Source organism: Larimichthys crocea, chromosome VI (assembly GCF_000972845.2).
Source record: "Larimichthys crocea isolate SSNF chromosome VI, L_crocea_2.0, whole genome shotgun sequence".
In the NCBI taxonomy this organism is placed as follows: Eukaryota; Metazoa; Chordata; class Actinopteri; family Sciaenidae; genus Larimichthys; species Larimichthys crocea.
In genome coordinates, this window is record NC_040016.1 from 14,691,491 (window position 1) to 14,719,230 (window position 27,740).

Here is a 27,740-nt window from a genome sequence, read left to right on the forward strand (position 1 = left end):
TAACAGGTAAGGAACTATGCAAGAGTAGAGTGGCAGTTGGCGTGTCACATATGCATATCTTTGGTGATAAACACACACACTCACACACACACATTATGACCAAGAAGTGTCTTTGGTGCATGGTATGCATAAATGCTACAAGCTTAGTCACACCTCATGCACCACCGTCTTATCTCGTCGTACCATGGCTTTGTCGTATTACTCACAGTGTCTGAGTACATCTGAGGCACTTTTCACGTTGACTACAGTGCAGTCGGAAAGAGGAAGTTAAAAGCTGATGTATGTGTCCTGAGTCTTGACCCTTGTCGCACCTCAACAGACAGCCAATAGGTGTGACACATTATCGAGAAAAAAAAAAAAAAGGCCATAGCACATGTAGATTATTACGAGGAATAGGAGATATTTTAGCAATAAGTGAAACAAAGCAGCTCTGTGTGACTATTAGACAAACAATGAGACAGTGCAAGTTTTATTTGCTCCCTCAAAGAAACCCCCCAAAGACTGACTTCCTCTTTTGCCCCTTTTAACCACCCATACAGAAATGACTGTCCCTTAGCAAGACATACAGTTAAAAAAGGTGCAGTCCTCTGCTTTTTTGTTTAAGAAATAAATAAACAACCACCTTCCAGTTCTTCCTCTTTCTACTGCTTGCTCTAAACTACTAAATATATTGCTGATTAGTTAAAGCCACTGAGCACCATAACCTGAAGAGATGAGTTGGTTGTACCATGTGATTTCACAGCATAAATGATTAATGTTCTGGCAGCAAATACTTTTATATATTCTCAAGCCCTCTCTGGCTTTAGGACAAAGTAATAGCTGCATGTGTGTACTTTCATTTAAGACATTTTACAAATTATTGTTCATCAAATAGAGGTAAAGACTTGTATCAAATAAAAACCACAGGATAGTGAAAACTGAATGAATAAGAAGAATAAATATACTAACTGAGCATGTATCTGTAACATTTAACCTCCAACTTTGACGGCATGTTAAAGTAACTGTCCATCTGGGCCTTGTCATCTACTTACAAAGTTAAAAAAAAATGTTAAAAAAAAAAAAAAATCAACTGAATTCTGGATGTAAAATTGCAAAGGCCTCTGCTTTACGGGTTGTGCAACAGCCACAGCAGCGAGCACATAGTAAAGTGAGATTTCTGCATATCACATCTGGATACGTGACATGACTTCAGATGAGGCAACCCAAATGTTTGTAGCTGTCCTGATAAACAACCAAAAAAAAAAAGATTAAAATAAGAAAATTAATTTAAAAAAAAAACACTTTAGGTACATCAAGTCTATGTTCTGTGGTAAAATACTGCACGTTGTATTATCACATATATTTTGTTTGTATGGCTTCATCCACTTTAAGGCCGTTTAAGCTTTAGCAGTTCTGTGCATTTTTCATGTAAAATGAGTTTTAAAAAAATCAGTGGTGCTGTTATATATATGAGAAAAAAAAATGTATCAAAAGTCTTAATATATATCGTATATGCATTGTATTGGCTTGTTAAAGTCACCTTAAGTTTTTATTCTGGGTAAATCTGTTATATCCAGGCTCAGTTCACATTTGTCCAAGTCCCCATTCTGGTCCTGAGTGTCTCGGTCCCAGAATTGTCTCTCTGCATTGTCAGTATGGTTTCCCACATTGTAACTGTTTCTCTCAGTTTGCACTCCGTTCTCCCCCGTTGGTGATTCTTGGATGGGGCTACCTCTCAGCTCCTCTGCCGCTCCTGACAAACTCAGATGTGCCTCTTCGCTGACTCCTGCCTCTCTATCTTCCTCCTCTTCCTCCTCCTCCTTGAGGACAGCTCCATCCAGACTGGAATCGCTGAGGAAGGAGTGTGGAGTTTGGGTATCCTCCATGGACAAAGGGGTCTCGTCAGCGAGACGTCCCCCGAGATTGTTGCCTGTCCCCGGGGTGAGAGGCATCTCCTCGTGGTCTTGGTCTGGATCCTGGTCTTTGCTGCAGTAAGCATAGCGGTGGTTCATGTGCTGAGAGTACGAGCCAGAGTGAGAGAAGCGTTTGCCACACTTGTCACATTGGTAGGGTTTCTCTCCAGAGTGCAGCCGGCTGTGCTCAATCAGATGGTGCTTATGCTTGAAGGCCTTGTTGCAGATCTTGCACTCATGAGGACGCTTGCCTGTAAAGAAATAAAATAAATGATTTCTAACATCCAAAAAAAGATATAATGCAGATATAATACATTTAAGAGTTTTTATGTGCTGAAATCTTTTGGAAGATGTTTCTAAGGAAATGGTTTTCTGTAAGATTCTCGAAGATGATGCGACCACCAGTGATTTTTGTGTGGATTAAACTAACTCAAATAAAATGAATATATGTGCTTTGGAGGTGTTAGCAGATGACTTTTGTGTCCTTTTGTCAGAACCAGGCTAGCTGCTTCCCCTTGTTTCCATTCTTTATGCTAAGCTAACTGGAATATTGGTCTACTTCTCAAACTATAGTGAAATATAAACAAAAGGAAATGACACATAACTAAAGCGTCTTTGCAGAGCTACAGACCTGTATGTTCGTATTTGTGTCGGAGCAGAGAGCTGCTCTTCTGAAAGGTTTTTTCACAAATGTCACAAGCGTAAAGTCCCTCGTCTGTCTTCTTCAGTCTCTTCCTCCCTGGCCCTCCGTCCCCGTCAAGTCCATCGTCCATGAGAGAGAGGTAGTCCAGAGCTCCACGGCTTAACACCTCACCCTGCATAGAAAACATAAAAATCTTTATCACTATAACTATTATTCCACTTTTGTACATCCTCTTTGAGGCTCTTCTTTTGTAATCACACACAATTCTTTAAAACAAACCTGAAAGAGAAGCTTTACTCACCATCAGAGCTTGTCTCTCCTGGTGGATCTTTTTTAGCGCTGCCTCTGCATCTACCTCCATCATGTAAGCCATTGGAGAAAGAAACCCTGGGGTGTTAGCTGGCTGGCCGAATGGAATCGCTGTGATGCCATCATGCCCTGAAAGCCCCAAACCAGACTGGTTAAAGATGGGAAATCCATTGTATAAGGGACCTGGAAACACAGGAGCTCCAGCCCCGCTGTAGACCGGGTGGTGGTGAAGGGGTAGATGTGAAGTTGGACTTGGCCTCCTAATCTGCTGGGTCCCGAGTTCTTTCCTCTCTCCTCTGGCTGAGTTTCCATTTAAAGTTTTGTTTCTCCCTTCTTGGTCTGACAGCTGCTTGGGCAGGGAGAGGTCCAGAGGTTCATTTTGTGACCAAGGGCTGCTGGTCTGGTTCTGAGGGGAAGAGAGTTCAGGAGGACAGCTGGTGAGGTCAAGGCAGACCGGAGAACCGAATCCTGAAGAGGGAACTCTCCTTCTGGCGCGAGGTGATGACAGCTCTGGGGAGCGGTTTATTGGCTGGCTTGGGCTTCCCTTTTCCTGGCGGGGCCAGTACGCTCGTGAGGGCAGTGCGTCATGGTGGGGCTGTGGGGGAGAGTGCATTGCGACCAAAAGTTGCTGTGGTACGGAGTGCCAGCTGGGCTTCTGTAATGGTGATTTGCTTCCAGAGAGGCCGTTGGTTACTTTGCTCGGTTTGCTGTTCTCTGGTTGGAGGGCAGATCTGGGGAAGAATAAAGGTGGCGAGTGATGGTCTTTGCTGCGAAGACCCTCAGGCACCTCCACCGCCTCACGGTTCATCTTGCAGAGGTAGCGCTCATGCTGCTGGAGCACCGCCGCATTGGGGAAAAGCTGGGAGCACCAACGACACGTCACGCCAAGCACACCTCTTTCCCCTTCACCTGACCCCACTGCCTCTTTTCTCCTGTCAGGTGACACCTTCCTGTCTCCATTGTAAATAAACCTCCTTTCCTCCATCGCAGCTCCACCTCCTCCTTCTCTATCTGTCTCCTCCTCTTTCTTCTCCTCCCTGTGAAGCATCTCCTGCAGCATCTGCTCAAACTTGGTCCCAGGGTGCAGATAAGGCAGAAGGGTGGTCCCTTTTAGTATACTTTCCCTCAGAGAGAGCTCTGCTGAGGGGTCCCAGAGCCGAGCCAGATCTGAAGCTCTGGGGAAGCCTGTGGGGTTGAGGTCCTGCAGTGAAAGTTGGTGAGGATCCTCTAGTACTCGACCCAGAGGCCTGTTGTTATCTTGGGTCTGTGAGGCCATCGGAGAGCCCTTGTCATTACTGTTTCTCCCCCCGCCTGCAGAGGGAGATATTGGAAATGAGTGGTGGTAGGAGTTTTGGCTATGTCCATTAAAGACACCACTGGTTCCTCCTGTGTTTCCTCCTCCGTTTCCACCGCCACTCAGGCATTTTTTGCTGCTTAAATGTGAGCTGTACGAGCCAGAGTGAGAGAAACGTTTCTTGCAGTTGGAACACTCATAAGGTTTCTCACCTAAAGGACGACACACAGACAGGAGACATTCGTCAAAAGATGCAGAGAGTAGGTTGAAAATACCTTCAACTTGAGTGCAAGCCCATTTTCTATAATTCTCTATTCCTGTTGTGAATTATTTTTACTTGTTTTGTGTCAGCACATGAAGTTAGGTATAATTTCATACCACATGATAAGTAAGGGTTACGGTTGGAAACAATAGCAAATTGATGGTTGAGTACAACTGTTTTGATGTTATTTTGTCTCACCGCTGTGGATGCGGAGATGCTCTTTGAGGTGGTGTTTGTACTTGAATGCTTTCCCACACTGCAGACATTTGAACTTCCTGGTCTCCATGGCTTGATCCAAAGTGATGGCACTCTAGGGTGATAGGACATTGTCATTAGTTTTATAGCACAACACTTACAGGGACTTAAATAAATAGCTTTGCAGTTGTGAAAGTTTCTCCTGCTCTCTGCGTGTGTCTTACCTTGTCCTGCATTTGGTTGTGAAGTGCCAGGTGCTGCTCCATCTGTGCCCTAAGGGTGGCAGTGTATCCACAGAGCGGACAGACCATGTGGCCCCCCTCCCTCTCCTGACAGTACTTGATGTGGTCCCTAAAAGAAGCTCCTCGCTGATACATCCTGTGGCAGAATGGACAGGCCTGCTGGGTCCTTCCTGCATCTGGAGTCCAGAGAGAGGTAACATTGTTTACCATGGACATTTTTCTGCATTCATACATCTATCTAGTTACAGGGGATTCGAGCCTATCCCAGCATGCACTGAGCAAGATACAGGGCACATCCTGGACATGTCACACACATATAGGGACACATGTAAAGCATCCATTCTGACATTCTCACACATCCTTACCACTTGCTACTGTAAACTATATTCATAAAGAAACATTGGTTGAGGGATTACATTTACGGTAAGGTCCTGCCTTTTTTCACACATGGAGTCATACACCACCTCAACAATGGCTGTGCACTCACAGATCAGAGTTAAAAAAATAAAATAAAATAAAATATATATATATATATATATATATATGATGACTCAGCCTAACAAACAGAATATTAAAGATGTCAAACCACAATATGTGTATGTATGAATTGCTTGGGCAGATCAATAAGCCGATATGTATCAACCCTCTGTTTTCATTTTCTCAGAACCTCAGAACAATCTGATATGTGTTATATCACTGCTATTTACTGTCAGCCTTCAGCTGTGTGGTTCACACCCCCATGCCTTTGCTCTGTTCGTTGCCTACCTGCTCCCTCGGGTGAGCGGTGCTGAGCTCCTGGTGACCAGATGGCAGGTGGCAGCTCATCGTGCCTACTTCCCGGGTGGTACACTGCTGACGTGCCATTGTGGTTCAGATGGTCCAAGAGACTTACTGAGGTAGAGGTCTTCCTCAAATGGGCCAGAAATTCATAGTGGGCGAGGTCCTCCAAGGTATTCTGGGAGTCAGAGTTCTTACCTGGAAACAAAAAAAAAAACAAAAGATACAGAGGAAGTGAAATATAAGTTTAGCTCTCTTAACATTTTGTCAAATGTTATACATAATTATCAAACTTGCACACAATTATTAGTAACGTTTGCAGGAAAATTCACATATTCAATGGACTAAATGTCTCACAGAAACAAAAATCCTGACCAAGAAAGCAACATAGAAGACGTGTTCTGACAGTAAGACAAAAGTGCCACACACTGCACAGATTAATATACGGCATTCCTACGTGACCTAAAACCGGTTTGCCGAACAGCCTTTTGAATTTAATATCTTTATAGCTGGTCGACACTCTTGGTTGGTGATGAATCAGTGTGATCGATCCTCGGCTGCTGTTACATTTTCATGTACTACGTGTTGAACTCTTGAAAAGAGAGTTTGCTCTCTGGCTTTGTGTGCAAGTACTTGACTTGTTCAGACATTCATGTGTGCGTAAATGTGTGTTTGTGCACACAGAGGAAGTGGGGATAAACTGCAAAGTGTCAGTGTGCAACTGAATATACTGTTTACTAAAAGACTGACAGATAACAAACTCAAAGGAAAGAAAACAGAAAACAATATATATTCAGGGGACTAGTTGGCCAGATATGAAACTAGATTTTTCGTTCGTGCCCTTGAGTGCAGTGACAGGCACAGAGAGAAAGCCATGACAAGTAAGAGGGCGCCTCCTATCACGAATCAAGCCAGCCAGCTTACAGCAACTTTGAGGAAGATTTTTCAAATGTTTGCAGATGTTGGCATATTTTGAGATGTTTTTCATGTGGTGAAGGGAAGAGCCTGTGCGGTTGAGTGTTGTAAAAACTCAGCTTTGCCTTCATCAGGCAAGGCCAAATCACACGAGGCGAGGGAGCTAAGTGATTGTTAGTAGGCAAGCCGCGTGAGCCTTTGATCTCTCCTAAATAAAAGGGAAAGCCTCACGTCGCGCAGCGCTGATTTCAGTACCGTAACGTCACCTCTTTGATGCATGGAAATATTGTGACATTGTGTGGGATGAGTTCTTTTGTCATGCTTTCAGAAGGCTGCCGTTTCAAAGAGAGGAGTGAAAAAAGGGAACAGCTTGTAGGGAAGGCATGGTTTCACGAGGAGCTGATATGAAGGTGTATCTAGAGGGCTCTGAGAAGCATCATGAGACTGGAGGTGTCTTGCATCAGAAAAACACTGTAAATTGTTTACACATACAGTGACACCCTACACAACAGTCTCATGCCATGTATTTATATTACATTTTACTTTGTTGATCAGGCCTTGATTCTTAGGAAAACAAATGTAGGGGTGTTTTATAGTTCAGATAATAAGGAAATAATTTAATATAGCAAAATGTTTACACTGCTACACTTTAGTTTATAACTTACAGTACATCCTCAACGGGTCCTGATCTCCCTCCCTGTCAGCGGCAGATGCGGCGGTGGTGTCCTCCGCGACCTCGGCCTCTGGCTCCACCTGCCCCCAGTAGTTCCTGCTGCCGGGGCTGAGGCTGTGTGGCCGGGTGGAGCGAGCAGGGCTGCCGGGCTCCTCCGTGCCCTCACTAGGTGTCAGGCTCGTCTTGTCCAGGCTCTCCTGGCAGTCCTGGGGCTCCAGGCTCCACAGGCCAACCTCATCCTCCCCCTCAGATCCCAGTGAACTCACTTGCTCAGCATCCACTGAGGGGAAGAGGGGGAAAAAAAAAATTGAGACGGAGACAGAAGATACAGGCTCAGTATGCACAGTATGCACATTAGGATGTATGATTTTGCAATACTATGTTTTTTAAATATGTTAAAAAGCATGCACACATGTCTTTAATCTGCATAAAATGAGATGCCAATTATTATTTTGTCATGTCAAAATATATATATTCTTCTCAGACATGTCTCAAAATGCAACAGACATGTGTTTCTTATCATTTCAGATAGTTATTTAGGTAGTTGAGCAGTAGATTATGCACAAACCAGACACAATGCAACATGATTTTAAATGTCAGGAACTGAAACAGAAGAAGGGGAAAAACCCGTCCAGAAATTCAAAAATGTTGTTAATTCTAAACTATATCGCACATGTTGTTTGAAGTTTTTTTTTAAAAAGCACCGGTATTATCATTTGTTTTGTTTTTTCAGGGGTTTTTTTTGTAGTTCAGGATCGTTCCTCTGTGAGCGAGAGGATTGAAAGTGCCTTCATGTGAAGTCGTTCAATGTGTTTCTTATCAGGAGATGTTTTTTTTATGGCTTTGTGTGGATTATGATCAATACAAGCAGACCCAGCACGCAACATACACATCTGAACAAAGGAGATCCAGAACCGTAAAATAGGGATCCCAACCAGAATATTTCATTGAGCCACCCCTACAATAAAAAACTTCAGGCACAGAAATATAAGTATTAATAGTCATATCTGATCAGTTTCAATGTGATTCTGACGTTACTGAGAGTTTAATATGGCTTTCATTTTTAAAATTGAAAATAAATTAAAACTGGATAAGTTAAATACAAATATATTTAATTAAGATCATGACTCAGTCTAATAAATTACGGCTTGTTTTATTGTCGGTACTCATTGAAATCAAGATGTTTACTATTTGTCAAATAGAGGATTTGCCATTTTTAGAATTAATCTCTTCAAATTTTCTTGCATTGCATCAAATGCTAAAATGTTTTTAATTTTTAACTAAAGCTGTTGTTTAATTGCTCAGAACGGACAAAAGAACACAATTTGTGCGACAAGAAAAATCAGTTTTTTACGTCCAAACTTGTATTTTTAGCAGATACATGGTATGTGACTTGTGATGCGGCAGGGATATAGTGCAGTAGTTAAGATAAATAACATATTGCAATTTAAAAGTGTACCCTCTGTGCCCAGACTGCAGCAAAACTGGAAAGGCGCATTACTTTTTCCCATGGCAAAGACAATAAATGACAATCACAAACACATGCATGGGATTTCAGCTGTAGGCTCTTATTTCCAAGGCTTTTTTTGAGGACTCTCTGTTTTTCTCTCACTGATTGGCAATATCTAATCACATCCAAGTAATGACCATTTAAGAACACAAATACACTCCTTGCCAGCGCCTTTGAAATATATCATCAGAGAAAGCCAAACCATTGTCGAGGGGGGAGCATGGACCGTGCCGGCATACAGATGACCAATTCTTCTTTTTGTGTTGTTGAAGATGAGGTTTCTGATCAGTATCTAAAGAAGGTTGCAGCGCAACATCGTCATGATTTTTATTACTCTTAAATACATTTTTCTCTTTGGCCCTGAGTACTATGGGCCTCATTAGATCAGAGTGTAAATAAGGTTTTACAGCTCATTAAATTTCACCAAACACAAACAAAGTATATTCATTAAACTGTCAAAAACAACTCGCAGTCACTCTTGAAAGATTTTCATTTTTGTTTGAGACGTTCCAAATACACCCTTACAAGCTGGTAGACACAATAATTGATGAGTGTTTCTGCTTTCAACTCCGCTACACATTCAGTTACGCCTCACAGTGACAAAGCCCAGAGCCACTGCACACTGGGGGAGACATTTTAGCAAATCTACCTCATCAGTTTTACATCTAGAAGAGACAAATACACTACACGCAAAGATAACACAAACACACTCACTCTGTTACTGAAAGAGAAAAAGGGGACTGAGGGGGCGGCCCACAAACACGAACACACACTTTGATCTTCTATGAATATGCCTGTACAATTTACACACGTTGGTCTGACGAGAATATTAGCTAATCTCAAAATGTAACACCTACACATGTATCTGTATGTCTCAGCAAGTTGTGTGTCCTGCCCCGGCTCTGTTACACCCATGCACAAATGCAAAAATCTGATTCACCTGAGGCTAGTCATCAGGGCCTCTGCTCCATGTAGTGTTGCTCTGCTAACAGGGGGAGGAATGACTCGCTCTTATGGGGGGAAATTGGTCATCAAATGTGCTTCCCTACAGCAGACAGCTATGAAGTTATATGATGTAGTTGAGGTTGACCTATCAGCCCTGCAGGAGTTTCCCTGGATGATAGGACATACCACTGGCCCCAAAAAGAGAGAAATCTGGTCTGGATTAGCTTTAAATTGGCTCTAATTTTCCCTCTCATGACAGTGAGTGACACTGAGCCTATATGTGCTGTCATTAAAGCAGCACCGCGCCGGGATGGCTTTCATTATAGGGCCAGTTGATTTATTTATTTGGATAGCGATTGCATCCTTCAAATAGGTCTTTTTTTGTTGAAGCAGGACAGCTAAATCTTTGAACAGTGCAGGAGGTTTGAGATTGCCTGCAAGGGGAGATTGTATGTCAAGGTACAAAGGAGTTTAGGAGTGATGAATTTGTGCAATGTGCAATAGTTTTAAGAATGTGTAATTTGTTGGAAAACGCTGAACACAAAAAAAAACACAGAGTACAGCACAAAACAGTCCACTGCTATTGTGCATGCGTTGTAGTGTGTGTGGGAAGAACATGACTCATATCCAGAGAGTGCTAAGCGAACTGTGCTGCATCATGTTTGACAATGTCGATCACTCGGTCTTTTGGGGACTGTTTCTGATGGCAACATTGACAACAACAGTGTGTTCAGAACAAACGCTGCAGCACCATTTTAATCCGTCTGTCGCTTTCCCTGCCAGACAGGGACTGAAACATCTGAGAGATTGATGGTCTGTCTGCCATCTGAAGCCTATAAAATGATGACCCACAGTAGTTATTTTATTATTTACATAGTTCAATCAGTTTTTCCAAAGACAGACCGAGACGAACGCCTGAATACATTCATAAGCACATATGTGTATCGCACGGGAACACATAATTTTTAAACAGCCGCATAAAAATGCAAACCACACCAGAAAGAAAAATCACATAAGATAAAGGAGAAAAAAAATAATCTCAAAGATCTTTTGCACCAGTTTACAACAGTACAGAGACAGTTTCAGTGTCAGTCTAATTCTGCACTGTTTATATCCCAGAGGGCATCTACTGTACAGCAACACACTAAGCTGCAGTTTATTTTACGATGCACATATGTGATCTGGTATTGACTTAGTAATTATGTGGCTAACTGGTAAGCACGCAATAATTACCTAGAAATTACCTTGTTTGTTTCTTTTGGTTTTAAATGGCAACAAACAAGGCCTGGCCCAATTTACCGCATAATGTAATCCTTACCATTCAGTTGATTTTTACAATACAACATTGTCACATAAAAGACAGAATGATGGTAATGTAATATGATCAATGCCATTTAATAGAGCTGCATTTTTTTTTAACATGACAACAACAAACCAATAAATGACTTTTCATGCAAACATCAGTTTAAGACAGGCGGCAGACAGAAATACATTTTGTGCAACACCCAAACTGAGCTCAAGAAGTTGCTATTTCTGACCGCTGATATACTGAAAACTGTCAGATAGCCCTAAAATTAGAACTATTAAACCCACACCATAAACATATAATTAAAATAATTATCCTTAAATTTATAAAGGAAATATAAGCCCTGAGCTTAATTTAAAAATTTAAATACATTATTTTAGGTTATTTAAAAAAATAAGATAAAATAAATTTTAGGCTCATCACAACACTCAAGGTTCTGTTTAAAAATACAGTTTAAACTGATAAATCAATCCAACCACCCAGAATACATGAACACCACATTGCTGTTCTGATGACATAATGCAGTAATATCACACTGATACTTTTCGTACAGTATAAAGTGTAGGCAGTAAAACTGTCAGAAACAAGAAGTGACTCAGTAAGATGAACAAAAACATACTGACCCATCATATTTTTGTAACAAAAACTTCTTGTTATATATATAAAAAAAATACATGTTAAATATTATTCCAAAATGATTTGTTTTTAATTAATGTATGAAATAATGCTTCTCCCATGCCATTAAAAGTGTGATGGTTTCACTGGTGTCAAAAGAAAATTACACTTGCTATTCTGAACATAATAAATACCACATGACGGTCATGTCCGCCCACATGCTAAACAAAAAGTAAAAGCTCAGGAAGATGTGTGTATTGTCGTTTTACAGTACCTATGAGAGCAGTTCAGAGATGAGGTAAGTCCATATTAATCTGCAGAGCGCACTTATGTTGACAGCGATGGCCTCTCTTAAAATATATCCAAGAAATTTAACAAAACTCTCACTGTGGCAGCTCAGCTATTCATACCTGCTCCTACTGTCTGACATTCATACGATGAGTCAGGGGAGGACCGCAACCAAGAACAAACACCTCCCACCTGATCATCTTAGCAGCAACTCACTCTCTGTCACTAAGGGTGATGTGTTCTTTTTGGCACCTTGTCTTGCTCTGGTTGGGGTTTGACCTGCCCCAAAAATACTAAGAGGGGAAAAAAATGTCACTGATGACCATGTGCCATCTACCTGTGCTATACTATGTGCCCCAAACACACAACAAACACACTGTCTTTCCCTAGACAGAAAACCACAGAAACAAAAAAAAAATGCTTTTGATGCCTATGTTGTCATCCTGTTAGATCATAGCAGTGTAGATGATATGCATAATACTCCAAAGTGAGTTTAATCAGCGCTGAATTTTCCTCTCTGGTGGTTGCCTCATTTTGGAATGCAACTCTTAATTTCAATTTATCCAAATGTTTTACAGAATATATCATGAATGCTGACAGCAAATTGAGGATTAAATGCTCTAAATTACATGTTAACCAATAGGAATGGTGGTAATGTGATGTTTTGCTGCACTTTTATTGCATTTCTGTGGCCAGAGAAAAGGAAGTGCAAACATTCTTGTCTAATGATGGTGAAAATAACCACAAACACATTGATATGAAAGTCTAAGTTACACAGTCGAGTTATAGTTCAATTGATTGCACTCATTTCTCAGACTGCTGTCAAAAAAAAGTCTGCAAATGGCTGCTGGGGGAGAATAAAAGAGACTGAAACTGTGACACTGTGATAGGGATTGTAAAGGTCATATTAGTGTGACGGAAGAGATGCTAAATGTGATGTGTGGTGCAGCATGTGATTTTGCATTCCTGCAATGTGTTTAGTACACAGTGTTGTGGTGTGTATGTTAAAGAATGGGGGGGTTGATGAGAGTGAGACAGACGTGCAGAGAAACACTAGTGCAAGAATACTGCACAGAGCAAAAAAAAAAAACTAAACAAACTACACTACACCAAGAGCGGGGGAGAAAGGCAGACAGAATGAGTGATGGAGAAAGAGAGAGATAGAAAAGAAGAAAGACAGAGGAGTGAGGAATTAGAAAAGAGAGAGGTGAGAAAGAGACAGAAAGCAGCAGTGTCAAACTGTCCCTGACACAAATCCTCAACTAGTGTCGAACTGTGAAAAACACGCTACTGAGGGAAATTCCCTTAATGCACACACACACACACACACACACACACACAACTAGGGTACAGAGAAATACAGAGAAACAAACAAACACAACTTGTATTCTGGGCACAAATGGGGAGCAGTCTGCTGCTGCAGAGGACTACAGCATGATCAAACACAGCACAGAAATACATGACAATAATTGTGTATGTTTGTGTGTGTGTCTGTGTGTGTGTGTGTGTGCGTGTGGGTGCACCATGCTCCATGAATATCTGAACTGCAGTCAGAGATAGAAAAGTTAAAGCCCATGTGGTGCCACAGCAGCAAAGTCACGGCTTTGTGCCTTTAGATGTCCCGCTCATTAGGAGACACCACCCTGTCAGAGCATTTAAACCACCACCACAGAATGTGCAGCCGAGGGGCAACATCTGCACTTTGAAAGACGCACAGAACAATCAGATCAAAATATAAACCGAGCTAATTTCCTTGTATTGATTAAGGATGTGCAAGGACAGAAGCAGAATAACAATTCTCCACACTGAGCAGTGCTCTTTAAATTGGCAACAAACACAGTATTGAAACTATTTTGCCTTTGTTCAGTGTGGCTTTTAATGATTCGGTTCAATTAGGGCCCCTGTGACACAAAAACAGAATCCCCTTTGGCGTTTTACTAGCTTCAAAGCCACTGAGCCATTCACTGATACCACTCACAAAGTTGATTTGTCAACGAGTTGCGCTTTTAGTGTTACTGCGCGCTGGTGTTAGTTTCATTATTCACATGTGAGTTCTTAGTACGATTTCAGAGGAGCCTATGCACAGCCCCTGAGACACCGACTAGAACACGCTGTGGTGTTGTGTACAGCTATGGCTGCTCTGAAAGGGCCAAGGCATCTGAAAATCAATTGAGATCAGCAGCACTGATCTGTTATTCTCTATCTACATGTCACATCACTGCACCAGTGAACCATATCTGCTTAGTGGAAACCTGCTCTCATGTGACTTCAAAAGACAGACAGATGAAACCGACAGCGGATAAGAAGAAATTATGTACAGCAAATTCATCAAACAAATAATTAATAAAGCTGTGACTTACTGTACAGTCCGTATGCTGCATCTAAGGTTTATCTACCTCATGATGAAGCTGAGAGGATAATGACTTCTTTGCTATTGTCTTTATCTTTCAGCTATAAGCCTAGACATTTTTTTCTTTTTCTTTTTTTTTACATCTGATAGTCTAATCTCCTCCTACTCATATTTGCACTTACCCATGCATACTGCACATCTTTCAACATACTTTATATACAACACAGCATGTGTGAATTCACGTTTTTTTCTAATTGTTTCCTTTGCCAAACATGTGGGAATTATAACAACGTGCGTCGTGTTGAGATTAAACAAACATGAAGCACACAAGATGACATGATAGTGTAGTAAGTGCGAAGCAAACAGTCAAACAGTGTTTTCTGTGCTAGTTCATGCATTTCGAAGAAAGACTGAAAGAAAGAAAGAAATAGGTGTAATCAGAATGAACGTGGACAGGAAAGAAGTCCCAAATAACTTGTGGTCTAGACCAGTAATCTCACCACAAAGGTGCGTATACGTGCTGCGTGTGACTCACTTGAAGGTACAGTACGCTGAACTGCAGACCCACATGGAGAGGCGGTGTGAAGAACACATTCACAGGGTATACTTTCATCCCTTCTTGTAGATTCCCACCCAAGATATGTATTCTTAGATTGTGGTGAGTCAACTCGAGACATCCATGATATGTTTTTGTAGCCTATAATGATTGTTGAGGTGACAGCTTTCCACGCAAACTTTTGAATTAATAGCTGCACATTTCTCACAGGTAGAAGCTTAAAGAGAAAAGAAACTCATTGCTAGATAATTTGCTTATCATTAGCTTTATCATTATAGTAATATTATAAAGTACAACTCTTTCTCTACGGTATGCAGCGTCTTGTAGGTATAGGAGGTCCACAAATGAATAACCGTTTTTTGACAAAAGCGGAAAACACAGAAAAGAGTAGAAGAAAAATGATAAAAGAACATTACAGTTCATATTTTTCAATTTGAAAGTATCTAAAATGGTCAGTGTTGAGTGCCTCACTTTTTCCCTTTACCTGCTGCGTGGTATACAGTGTTTCCCAGAGAGAGACACTACTACTACAAAAACAATAAAAAGACCTACTGTTCTGATGCTACTACCATAGACTGTTAGCTGTTTACCAAACTAAATCATTCATTTGTAAGCAAAAAAAAAAAAAAAAAAATGCTGCAATCAGTTTTTCTCTTTGCAGAAAAGACACAAGGTGTGAGTAAATAGGTGTGCAAAGAGCTTTTGTGGTTGCCTGTGTTCTTCCTTCAGAGGTTTCCTGTATGCTACTGCCTACATGTTTGCCACCATGTTTACCTGTCCTACAGACCACCACAGTGACATTTGTCAAAAACCTACCTACTTACCTTCTTTGACACCGGCCTTGTGTGTGGTTTTCTGCTTTAGTGACATTTTACTTTTTTAACTTTGTGGGAAGCTTTGAAAAGTAACACTGTTTTCTCTAGTTACACCGTTACACCAAGTTTAAATTCAAAGAACTCTCTACACCACCACATGATTCTTTTCTTGAGTTGTTCTCACAGCAATCTCTCAGTCATCACTACAGTCATGTGATGACTTACAGCCTCCGATCTCAATCTTTATCTCTTTTTTTGCTTCCTCATTACTAGTCTGTAACGAACGCTGACGCACAACACAATTTCCACTGACCTCTCAAAGTTAAAATAAGAAACACTGTTAATATCATTCTGGATTTCCCTACTATGTCATGCCGAATTGTGTCATTTGAGTCATTTACCATGTCAATGACTCACCAGCAGTGACAAATTGACTTTAACTAGTGTATGTGTACTCTGTGTGAAAGCTTGCACATACGAATAAAAAAATGTCACCCTGTTTGAGCTCTGTGTCACCGTGGCCTGTGTACATTTGCTGTGCTAGAAGCAGGACTGATGTTGGTGAGAAAGGTTAGCTGGGTTAGAGGAACACGTTATTTCGAGTTGGCTCTCTGCCTCCTCCTGTGGCCCGAGTTGGTTTCCGTGTAGCGAGGGATCGGTGCTGGAATGCAGTAACGGTCACAGTGGGACCCACGCACTCACCACATTGTGAATCAAAACCCAAACTCCACTTCATTAGGCTCCTGTCATTGCAGAGACTCTCACACCACTCTATAAATACCCCTGTCTCCCCCCTCTAAATTTGTTTTCCCTCTTTTTTCTTTACACATGAATATGCTCAGGGACTGTTCCAGCTTTCAGATGTGGCTCTTTATTTTGTACGTTGGCGCAAGAAACCACACAATAGTGGCTCCTTTTGAATATTAAAACATTCTCTGACGGAGCACAAAGGTTCTGAAGTTTTTTAATAGGGGTACACGCTAAATAAAACTTCTCTTTGAGCTTAACAGCTATACAATGTGGGATTTTGGTTAGTTCAGCTCGAGCTGCAACTTTCAGTTGCTTACTACAGGAGATTTGTTTTGAGGGTGAAACAAATATGCCTGGTATCCCACTGACTTTGTCTACTTCAAACATCTGTATAAGATCTGTTAGAGGTGTTTTGCAAGATGTGGTGTTCTTGAAAAGGACAATTTACTGCATTAAATCCCAAAATGTCTTCATCTAACCACTAAAGGCTGATTTAAAACACAAGATACACAAGAATTCTGAGGAACCCACATTAAGATAAAAAAGATCAGAGCAGACCATGCGAGGGTATTCACTTCACATAAAGTCACAGGAACATCAATCCCACTATTATTACAGCTTTTACAGCCACTACAACTGACAATAATAATAATCTTGCCCTGTTATTCCTTTCCACTTTCAAACCACTAAGTTAAAAATAAAGATAGACAAAAAGAAAAAGGGACTGCTACTGGTCTCATTCAGTAAAAAATATAAAGTATAGGAGGCAACTGTATGGAAATATATGTTTAATAATGATAAATGTTGTAAGAAATGCAGCCTGAAGATGAGACCTGGCAGTCAGTTCCTTGTTGGTTAACATACAGACGGGGCGCCATCCTCTGGCACGTATCAACATTACATCCTCCAGCCGAGAGATGATGATAGACCGAAACATTTCAAGTGACCACATGTGACCTCTATGGCTTTGAAACATAGAAGAGATGCCTTTCTAATGTGTCACTCTGCTTTTATTTTCTTTGTCTCTCTCTCTCTCTCTCTCTCTCTCTCTCTCTCTCTCTCTCTCTCTCAGTTGTTCCTCACATGTCTGCAAACACTATCTACTCTCTTGTGTCTGTCTCTCTTTCTTTCGTCACTTTTTCTGCCCTCTAAGCACGCACATATAAAGAAATACGGGCAGCAAAAAGTAGGAACACACACACACACACGCTATTAAACTGGTCTTTTTGTGGTTGTGCAGTTCTGATTAGGAAGATGTATGAGTCATATTGCATATTAATTTACACACATCTGTATGTTGGTTACAGCTTGATATACTTGTGTATGTGTGTGTGTGTGTGTGTGCTGTGCATGTGAAGCCTGAACCAACGCCTTGAAAAAGAAACTAATTAAAGTCATGGAGAAAAATGCAAAGGCAGCAGAACCGCACAAGAAAGTGTGTGCATGTCATTACTGACCTGGCCCAGTTGAAGAAAAAAAAAATGATGGCAAGAAAAGAGAGAGAGAGAGAGAGAGAGAGAGAGAAAGAGAAAGAGAGAGAGAATAAAAACCACAACCAGCGAAATAATGTATATAAAAAAGACTCAACAAGAAGAAAGGTTTAAAAAGCAAACTTCGGGAGTTTAAGAGGATCTTTGATGTGTATCAGAAGAGGAAAGCAGCCTTGCGACTGGGACGACAGTAATTTTAAGTCGAAGCAGAAGGCTGGCTGGCTGGCTCACTGGCTGCCTGGCTGACTGACTGTGGGCTTTGATGGCGCTGGCTGTTTGAAGTGGTTTTCGGGGGATGGGAGCAGCGTGTGGTGTCAGTGGGACAGGGGAGGCGCTCTGGGAGAGAGGAGGTGAGGGGGGGGTGCATGATGGCGACCGTACAGAGCTCGGGGAACCCGGGCTGGGAGGAGCGGAGGATGGATAGATGGAAGAGGAGAAAAGGAAAGAAAGTAGGAGAAGGAGTAGATAAAAATGGAAGAAAAAAAAAGAGTGGAAGGGATAGGAAGTAGAGATACAGGGAAGAGGAGATAAAGAGAAATCAGAGGGATGATAGAGAAAAAGAAGAAACAGAGGCTCACACAAAGCAACAGATGATAGCCAGAAAAAGCTGCAAATCTGAGAAGGGAAGAAAAAAAAAGAAGTGACAATGAAGTAAATGAAGCCAACCTTCCAGATCTGTGTCCAAAATTCAGAACCCAGTCCCAATATCAGGCCTGGACACATTCACACCTACCTATTACTTGTATCATTTAGATGACGTTACCTCCCTCTGATATACTGCCAGGATGCCTTTACTTCCTTCCCTTCCATCCCTCCTGCAATGCTCGACACATGCACCGTTTAATCATAAATGCACTGTTTCCCTGAGGTATATAGGTCAAAAAGAAAAAAAAAGAATAGATTCTGTACAACTTCACAATGTTTTTTGTCCTCCTTACTTATTGATTTACTTGCTTTTTTTAATAATTAAAAAACTTGTCATTTTGACCAAAAAGACGAGATAAGACTATGTACTAGACAGTTACACGGTGATAAATAATGCGCAGCTTCCTTTCTTGCACAAAATACTTCCGGTGTATAGATCCTGTTCCTTATCATACCTGAGCTACCAGAGATTCATTTGAATGATCTAATAGTGCATGTTGCTAGTAAACAGCAAAGTATTTGCTTTGTCTGAGGTAAGACTTGACAAGTGTGCTTATCAGACCTGAAACATACATTTAAAGGCATAAACTATTAAAACAGAACTTTGTTGAGCAATACAGACAGAATAACTAACTGAATTAATGAAAATAATGAACAAATGTATTGATGCTTCAACATCTGCAAGAAGCCTTCTTAAAGTGTCTGGTGGAGACGAAGTGGAAATGTGCTTAAATGAGACGCTGCCAGCAAAACGAACTGAGAGGGAGAGTTAGGGAGTGAAAGAAAGGGAGACAGATAGATAGTGTGTGTAAAATATAAGTCCTAAAGTCTTGAATGTTACAGGTGGGCCTAAAAATCAGTGAAGTGTGTACGCTCCATGGTGGAATGTGTTTACTCCCTTCCAGGTAACTATGTGTAGTATCGGTGTGTGCAGGTCAGATGAAGGTGGTGGTGCCAGGTGATCACAGGTACAGAGAGACAGAGGGAAAGAGGGGGAGCCGGCTAGCAGACTTCTCCCATGCCTTTCTTGTTGTCAGTCCAAGTTTTACTTTTTTTTCTCACCTGGGCCAACAGAAGTACCAACCGTTGTTTATTTACAGATAGAGTTTATGATGGTGGTCTTGGCAGGACAGCAGGACGGCCTGCCTTTCTGATGATCAAGGAGAAGTTCATACAGAAATACTTTGGGATAGGGTTAGGCATTCAGGGCACCAGCTTGGACCATCCAATGTTGTTGTGTCAAAGTGACTAATGGGGACAACAATTTGTTTCAGTATATAGCAAGAGCAAAACAGGCTGCAATTTAATCCTTGCGGGCACTTGTGCACCGTCAAATTACGTCCTTTCAAAGTGCTTATTTTTACCACTGACTGTTCTTACAAGCGTCTGACAACTCGACCCAACAGAGAAATGAAACGTTTGCTCCCATTAAGTATCGCTCAAGGAGAAGTCTTGTTCTGAAATCTCGGTACAGGTGTAGTGACTTGTTGCATGACAAACAGTGAGAACATGAGCATGGTAATGCACTGGCCATGAAGAGTTTGTTGTGTTAGAGTACAGAAAGTGTACCTTAGTGTTATATAAAAGATTTTCAATGTCATGGCTGAATATTTAACTGATTTCAACAATACCAGTGGCTGCCAGTATTTACACACCATCGGACACCAGATCGAAATGAAAAGATACAGATTATGTTTCATTTTCTCTGTAGGAGACACTTCTAACAACATGGCAAGCTAGTCAGAAGCAAAAAATAAACACTTTTAATGGACATAATTCGATGATACGCAATTGTCCACAGAGATTTTATTGCAACCTGCTTTGCGGCTGCTCGATACTGGGCCAAATTCAACAATGGGTGCCCCAATTCTTGACTTTGACACAAAAACACAGAAAACAAGGTCCAGCTAGAAATTAGTTACCCTTTAATATCTCCATCGTGGGCAATAAGCAAACCCAGGATTAATGCAACATCTAATTTTTATGAGGTATCTCTATTTGGTAGGTATTTCACTGATTGGACTAGCCAAAGAGAGATATTACAGTCTGGCTTTAAGTTTAGAGTTTTGGATAAATAATTTATCGTCTAAAAAAATGCCAAATATTTTCTGGTTTCTGCATTTATAGACTATACAATTAACCCAAGATTAATCATTAACATAAATAATTCTATTATTTTATGCAAAAGCAGTTTTTAAATTCATGCTCCTATATCACGACATATCGTTATATCATATAATAAAACCATCCAAATCAATCAATCTGTCTGTGGACTATTAATCTACATGAGCACATGTTTCATCTTGTGCCATGTTCTGCTCTTGAGAAACAAGATCCCTTTGTTTGACACTCAATGCAATGCAATGCACAGCTAAACATTTTAATTGATTATTTCTCTTTCGATACAGCTATTTAGTTCTACATAATTTTGAGTGTGCTGCAGTGTATATGGTGCTAATAGTAAGTGAAAGGACAGATGCACATGAGACAAAGTGAAACATGGATTAATATTTGGCTTGCAAACATTAAAGCAATAAGAAAATGGACTCTGAGAGATAAAGGCAGAAAGGGATGAAATAAAGGTCATCAAGGCAGATCTTAAACAACTGCTATCACACTCCTGTCTGATGTTGATACACACCACATATCAAACTGTTCCTCTTTCATTCTGCTTTTACTGACATTCGGCAAATACTGACAGTCTCAGCCAGCTGAGTGGGTCTGCCTGCCTGCCTGCCAGGCTGCTCTCCTCTCTCTCTCTCTCTGTCTCTTTTTCTTTCTCCTCCTCTTTCTCTCTCTCTCTGCCACCCATCTGGGCCTTGTAATACATGACAGCTGAAGCAGGGTTTCTAAATTTAATTTGAGGTGTGATAAAACAGCACATATCTATAAATTGTGTGCAGAGAGCCTGCCTATGTGGATCGTTTTAACTTCTTTCTTCTGTCAAACATGTGCAGCATATCAAACACATAAGGCTGTCTGCACAAAAGGAAGCTCCACAAATAGACTTAATGAGGAGGAGTATTGCCAGTGCAGTGACAAAGAATGTAATAATAACACTGCAAATGGGATATGTCAAGAATGAAAAAGGATCAATTTGCAACATCAAACTTTACAGTAAACCTTCTCTATGAGATAAAATGCCTGTCATGTGAAAACAGAAATGCCCCTATTAGAGTGAGAAGCCGCAAGAACTTCAGTTACTGTTAAACGTGTGAAAAGTGCATACCCAAACACCTACAGTAAATACAGCCTCACAAACACATGCACACACCTCATCAGCTCTGCGGCTATTAGCGCTATCTTACAGTTTAAAGGAGTGTGATCCTTAGATAGACTTTCAGCTCTCAAGTTTCCACTGAAGTCATGTGTTCACCCTGGTGCTATTCTGGTCTATTAGGACCATATAAGTTGTTCTGATGACCACGTCGGATTTCACCGTCATCTACTAAGGAATTTTATTGTGACTGTTTGCCTGTGTATTAAAAAAAAAAAAGAAGAAGTACTTTTGTTGCAATATGCAGAAAAGAAGATTTTGCTCTAAGATCTTGACAAAAGATATCTTACAAAGTCATGTGCAAGAGCTAATATGGCAGAAAACCTCATGGCGTGTATTAATCCTGCAAAACTTTCCAAATAATTCCTCCTGAAGTGGATCAACAGCGTGGCAGCCACGCGGCATGAACGTACAGTAAGACATGGGACTACTTTGGCTACATCTAAGCCATCAGAATGAGCAATAATGGAATAAACATGTGAAAAATACCAGAGGGACTCAATCAAGGGATTCCCCATTACTGCAGTGCAGATCTGGCATCAAATACATAAGAGCTAGGATGGGAGAAATCTGTGACACTTGGAGTTGTGGGAACATTGAGGAGCAAATGAGGAAACACTTAGATTTTCCCACATTCTGTCACCCGTCGCGTCTCTTCTGTCTCTACCCCTCACGCCCCTCAGCCCCATCATCTCTTGTCTTCTCACGCCGAAGAGCTGTTTTCGCTGTCTCCAGTCCTGTCAACCCCATCAGTTCCCCACCTCTGTCATCCTCCTCTCTTTTCTTCCTTCTCTGTCCCTCCCACCCGCTGGTTCTGACGCCTGGGCTGAGCCCCTTGAAGAGTCCTGGTAATAAACTGTGGTGCCTGGGCTCTTCATTGCTGTCTCGCTCTCCCCACCCCTCATCCCAGAGCGCCGATACATCTGCCGCTAAAGTAGGCCCGGTCCAAAAGGCCCGGCCCCTCCACTCTGTACAGTACAAGCGCGTCAGTCTTTAACGTTCAAATGTTTTCCCCCTATTCTCTCTCTTTCTCTTTTTCCCTCTCTTTTTTGCTGCTCGAGTCCTTTGTGTACAGTGTGCTATGCTCAGTGTGGCAGCACTGTGCCAGAAAAACCCACACAAACACACACACATGTATGCACACATGTACACAGTCACAGACACACAGCTGGGGCCCAGCTGCATACAAAGACTGGGGTTTGGAAATCAATGAAGGAGAAAGAAGAAAAGGGGAAAGGAGTTTAAATAAATTGGCACTTGAAAAAAGAAGAAAAACGAGAACGAGGGAGTGAGGGAAACAGGGAAGAGAGAAAGCTCTCTCTTAAAAAGGAACATCAACTCAACAACAGAGGGAGGTTTTTCATGGACTAACAAAACATAACGCGCACGGCAACGGGACAAAATATGTTTGTGAGGGTGCTCATGAAACGCAATCCTACATTTGATTCAAAAGCGAGGGTTTGAATGAGTCTCAGCAGTTGTGCGGATGTCATTCTGGCGAAGATGCCTGCTGAGTTTGAGGGCAGGGGAAAGCTTGTACATAACACAGCCGGAGGACTTTAAATAAATAACGTTTTCTAAATGGTGTTGCCTCTGCTAAGAGACTAACAGTACTGTACCCACAGGGTTGGGAAATGAATTAGGTTAGAAAATGCTTCATTAAAGTTCCAAAGACTGAAATAAATTCTGCTATTTTCTAGAATTTCTTTATGAAAGTATCCAGCTGTAGAAAAGTAAGTATGAAAGTATGTTGAGGAAAATGGGCTTCATCTTCTCTGTTTCTAGAGGTTTCTGTTTGAGCAAAAGACACTTTGGATGATTAAAAAATATGGAATGCATTTCACCAATATCAGTAAATAGAAAAGCCCCAGACGACCCCATGGTATCAGAAATCATTGGTTTAACTGACTGTGTATAAAGGCCTAAAGGGGGAATGTTGGAGCTAATTAGTTCACACTCCTTGAAACTCAAAACTGCCAGTAAACACAGCATCATCATTTCAAATGGATATGTTTCCTTCCTTTGTCTCAGGGCTGCTTTCAATCAGCCAGGAATGAAGAGTAGTAATTTCGTCGCGTTGCTTAAGATTGGTGAACATTGACAGTTTCATTGGGGGAGACAGAGACATAATCAATAGGCGCCTTGGAGAGAGAAGAAAAGTCAGCCTATGTTTTTTCTCTTTCTTCTGGTTTGGAAAGGATCCCCAAATCTCTGTCTTATGAGTCTGGCCTGCCAAATTCATTTGGTTTTATCAAGGACCTTTAACTCCCTGCTCACAGAGCCGCCTCGAGCCCAGCACATTCCAAATCCTACACAGAACTTTAATACACACATTTCTACACTGACATGAGGATGTAAACGCAGCAAGCGCTCACTCACGCAGACTTTTTTCGCCCTGTACTGATGCATGTGTGACATACACATATGCTATGTATAAGCACGCCTTCAACACAGGCATGCATGCAGATTCACTAACAATCCGTGGTGCAACTGGGGAAAAAAGCAGCCCAAACATGTGTCCTAACTGATAATGTATTGTGAAAAGAGAGCAGGCTTCAACATGACACCTACAATTTTTAGTATCTCAACTAAATATGAATTTATAAACATTTTCCTTTTTCTTCATGATCACTTTATAAACGCTTGCATTGGTCAAACTTCCTGGAAATTAACTGGTGGTGATGATTATCTTTCCTCCGAGATCACTGCAGGAATTAAAGGGACTGGACTTCTTTTCTGGTATTCTGATAAGTGACAGCTCCTTGTCAGTAAGTGTGCTTTTTTGCTGATAGCTTTCACGGTATAGTGTGATGGTGCTGATTTGTGAAATGGAGTGCAGTCGGTCGACAAACTGCAACGTGACAGTAAAAGGTGAGAGAGTGTGTGTGTGTGTGTGTGTGTGTGTACGCATGCACACACACACACACACAAGGACCCGTTATCGCAGCAGCCAGTGGGGATCTCACCCTGGTGACACTCCTGCTGAGCTTCACACGTCTCTGAATAAAATGAGGAAACACTTACAGCAAACTAATAAACTATATAAGTAAACAGGCTGCTTATAGCAAATAGGTTTAGGACAGTTGTGTGTCAGATCAGAGACAAACAAGCACACTGCATGGTTTGCTGTGGCTTTCGAGAACCTCGAGAGAGTTAAAAATAAAGCCAGCAGTGTGTCTGTACATGTTTTTGAAGACAAAATATCGTCGCAGTGATAGCAAGATGACGAAAAACCTTAGAGACCGACTAAATCCTGTGTTTTTTCTCTGTGTTCTGTGTATGTTTGCTTTTGGGGTAATGGTTAGGTTTGTTTAGGATTTTCCTGCATCACCCAACAATTTTGCATTAAATATAGAGCCAGCAGCAGGACAGTGGCTGGCATGCATCATCCATAACTCCCCCCCATCGGCATTTTAATAATTTAGACTAAGGTTTATGGGTTTAAGGTTAGATTTCCATTTTATGAAGAAAAAAAAGAGTTAAATTTAGGGTTAGAGAAGCAGTCAATCATGTGGATAATTTTTGTTATTTTTGGTTTAGGGAAGTAGGATTTGATTCCAACATAAATTTCCAGGCCTCGTGAACAGGGCACAAGAACAAATGTTTAGATGTGTATGCATGCACAGGTGTGTGTATCATTACTTCTGTTTGCGAGTTCAGAGCCACACGCAAACAAGGCTACTACCTGAAGCATGAAGAACAAAGTCTCAACAAAGTTTCTAAATTCAGCATACTGTCTACAAGTTCCTCTCAGAACTGTGGCAGGGAGTGACAACTGACATCATCTAAAGCTTTAGGTCAGCTAAGGATTTCCACTACTTCTTCTTTTGGAGTCACGAACATGTAAGAATTACAGAAAGATTTTTAAAATGTAAAATGTGCGGCAGATTTATTCCATATGCACATGACAGGCTACTTTAAATAAATGCATCATATTTTAAAACATGTATATTTGATAGAAAAACTAGATAGCCAAACTAAATTATCAGTGTGTACTTTTTTTTTTTCAAGTTTCAGTTTATCATTTATATATGATTTTATCCTGCAAGTTGTTGAAGGATCTGACCCCCACCCCCAAAAAAAGTTATCAAATGTATTTAGAAGATAAAATCGAGGCTAGTCTGTTTTTCTTTTATTACTTCTGATGCAGTCCCACGCTCTACTTAAAATAAAACTTTATGAAAACTTGATGTAAAATGCCTGGTCAGTTTGCAGGCAGGGTGAAGAACATAGATAACAAGGGGAAGAGATCCTAGAAAGTTTCAGTCTCAGAGCAGGTTAAGCTTTGAGCGTGAACAACAACAAAACCAAAGCCTGCATGTAAGGGAACAAGGAGCTGTATGACGCCCTTCATGTTTGACCATAAAATATGTCTTAGAATAACAAAACAGAACAAAAAAAAGGCTGATTCTGACTTCACTACATGGTTCAAAACCGTGTGGATTTGTACGTTTTTGAGGTATATAAAATATACACGGATCAAGAGATTTAACAAAACATTATTTTGCCTGTTAACTCGCATCTTTTTTATTTCACTTTTTTCCCCAGGTAGGCCCTGTGTGCACAGGTAGAATAATCCCAGTGGTTGCCAACCAACCTGACGAAAGTTGATTGCTCATCCCTGCAATTTATGGTACGAGGCATTAAGGACGAGCGCAGAAACATGTGTCTTAAAATACGAATGTTGTTGGTAAATTGCTCCACAGTGATAACACAATGTTTAAAGTGAGCCTTTCTACCAAGTGCAGGAGAAATAAACACGGTACGCGTGAGAGCTTCTGTCCGTTGCAGCAACATCTGCCTGCATCATTTTACACCAACTTAGAAAAACTTTCCAGCGCTCCGCACGTTTCTTACCTCGATTTCTCCTTGGGTTGGCTTGTTTCCTTCGTTTGCCCCTACTTTCTTCTGTCATCATCACGCTTTTATTTAAAAAAAAAAGTTGTCCAGTTGGGGATGAAAGCGGTGTGCAGAGTGTGCGTGTGTGTTTGTCCTGAGTGCCTGCCTGAGAATGAATGGTGATGAGGCATCGCCTTCGGTCACAGCGGGAGACTCAGACCTTGATGGCACTCCAAGTGGAGGCGACGAGCCGTGAGGAGGAGTGATGTCAGCAGCAGAGGTTGGACCAGAGGTCATATCTTGGCATCTTAAACGCACACCTTCCTCGTTTTACAAAGTAATCAGACCCGCTCATACACCAAGCCACCACTTCGATACACTTTGTCAATACACTGTCCCGACTTCGCCACCATGCACCTCCTCGTCAGAGAGGGGATTCCGGGAGCGTCGATGTGTCACCATGTTCTGGTTTTCTTCTCCATCCACTGGGCTGCTTTAACTTTTTCTCCATCAAACATCTCAAACCCGAGCGACTAAACCTATATACATTTAACTCATTGTACTCTAAAGTTTAGATATTTAGAAATTGTAAGAACGATCAGAGGACGAGTCGACGAGTTGCGCGCACATTCATCCACATGTTGATACTGGATTTCCCCCCTCAGTGTTTTTATTTTCCCTCATTACTTATGTCAGTTTGATGCTATAGCTGTAAATCTGCATCTGTGCTGCGCCGCAAACTCCTCACTCCACACACGCAGAGTTTTTTTTTTTTTTTTTTTAGTAAGTTTGGATCTACAGTTTGACGAGGTGCAAATTAGGCTGTTAACTCCAGCAGCTCATCTCGCAACATTTTCCACCACGAAGAGATTAAAAACTAACCGCAGGTTAATGAGAACAGGTACCCCCTCCGATCACCCCCACCACCTCCACCTCCCGGTCATGTTTTATGACTCGACTGTTATGCACGTCGCACCTGCGCTCAAGTACCCTGGAGTGGACCCCCGTCCTGTGCCCCATTCACTCCTGGATGGCTGTAGGAAGTGGTGCATTGACTGTCTTTTGTGTTGCAACCTGGACTGTAATCTGTTTTGCAACTGAAAAAAACATCCAAAATAAAACTCTAACGCAGCGTTCAGGACCCCTACCTTG

General features: G+C 41.4%; 1 protein-coding gene across 1 annotated transcript; it reads right to left on the reverse strand.

The window, feature by feature from the left end:
- Nucleotides 1-27,539, reverse strand: LOC104919972 (zinc finger E-box-binding homeobox 2). The gene is made up of 8 exons (XM_019268669.2): nt 26,607-27,539; nt 7,195-7,482; nt 5,603-5,812; nt 4,820-5,013; nt 4,599-4,710; nt 2,837-4,350; nt 2,524-2,707; nt 1-2,143 (listed from the first exon to the last, which is right to left on the reverse strand). Exons 1-8 carry the CDS (start codon nt 26,665-26,667, stop codon nt 1,521-1,523), a joined length of 3,186 nt encoding a protein of 1,061 aa, XP_019124214.2. The 5' UTR covers nt 26,668-27,539; the 3' UTR covers nt 1-1,520.
- Nucleotides 27,540-27,740: the final 201 nt, after the last annotated feature.

Coding starts and splice junctions, on each gene's coding strand:
- LOC104919972 (XM_019268669.2), bottom strand. CDS start 26,667: ATGATGACAGAAGAAAGTAGGGGCAAACGAAGGAAACAAGCCAACCCA. Junction 5,014..5,602: donor CCGCTCACCCGAGGGAGCAG/GTAGGCAACGAA, acceptor TCTGGACTCCAG/ATGCAGGAAGGACCCAGCAG. Junction 2,144..2,523: donor ACACAAATACGAACATACAG/GTCTGTAGCTCT, acceptor ATTTCTTTACAG/GCAAGCGTCCTCATGAGTGC.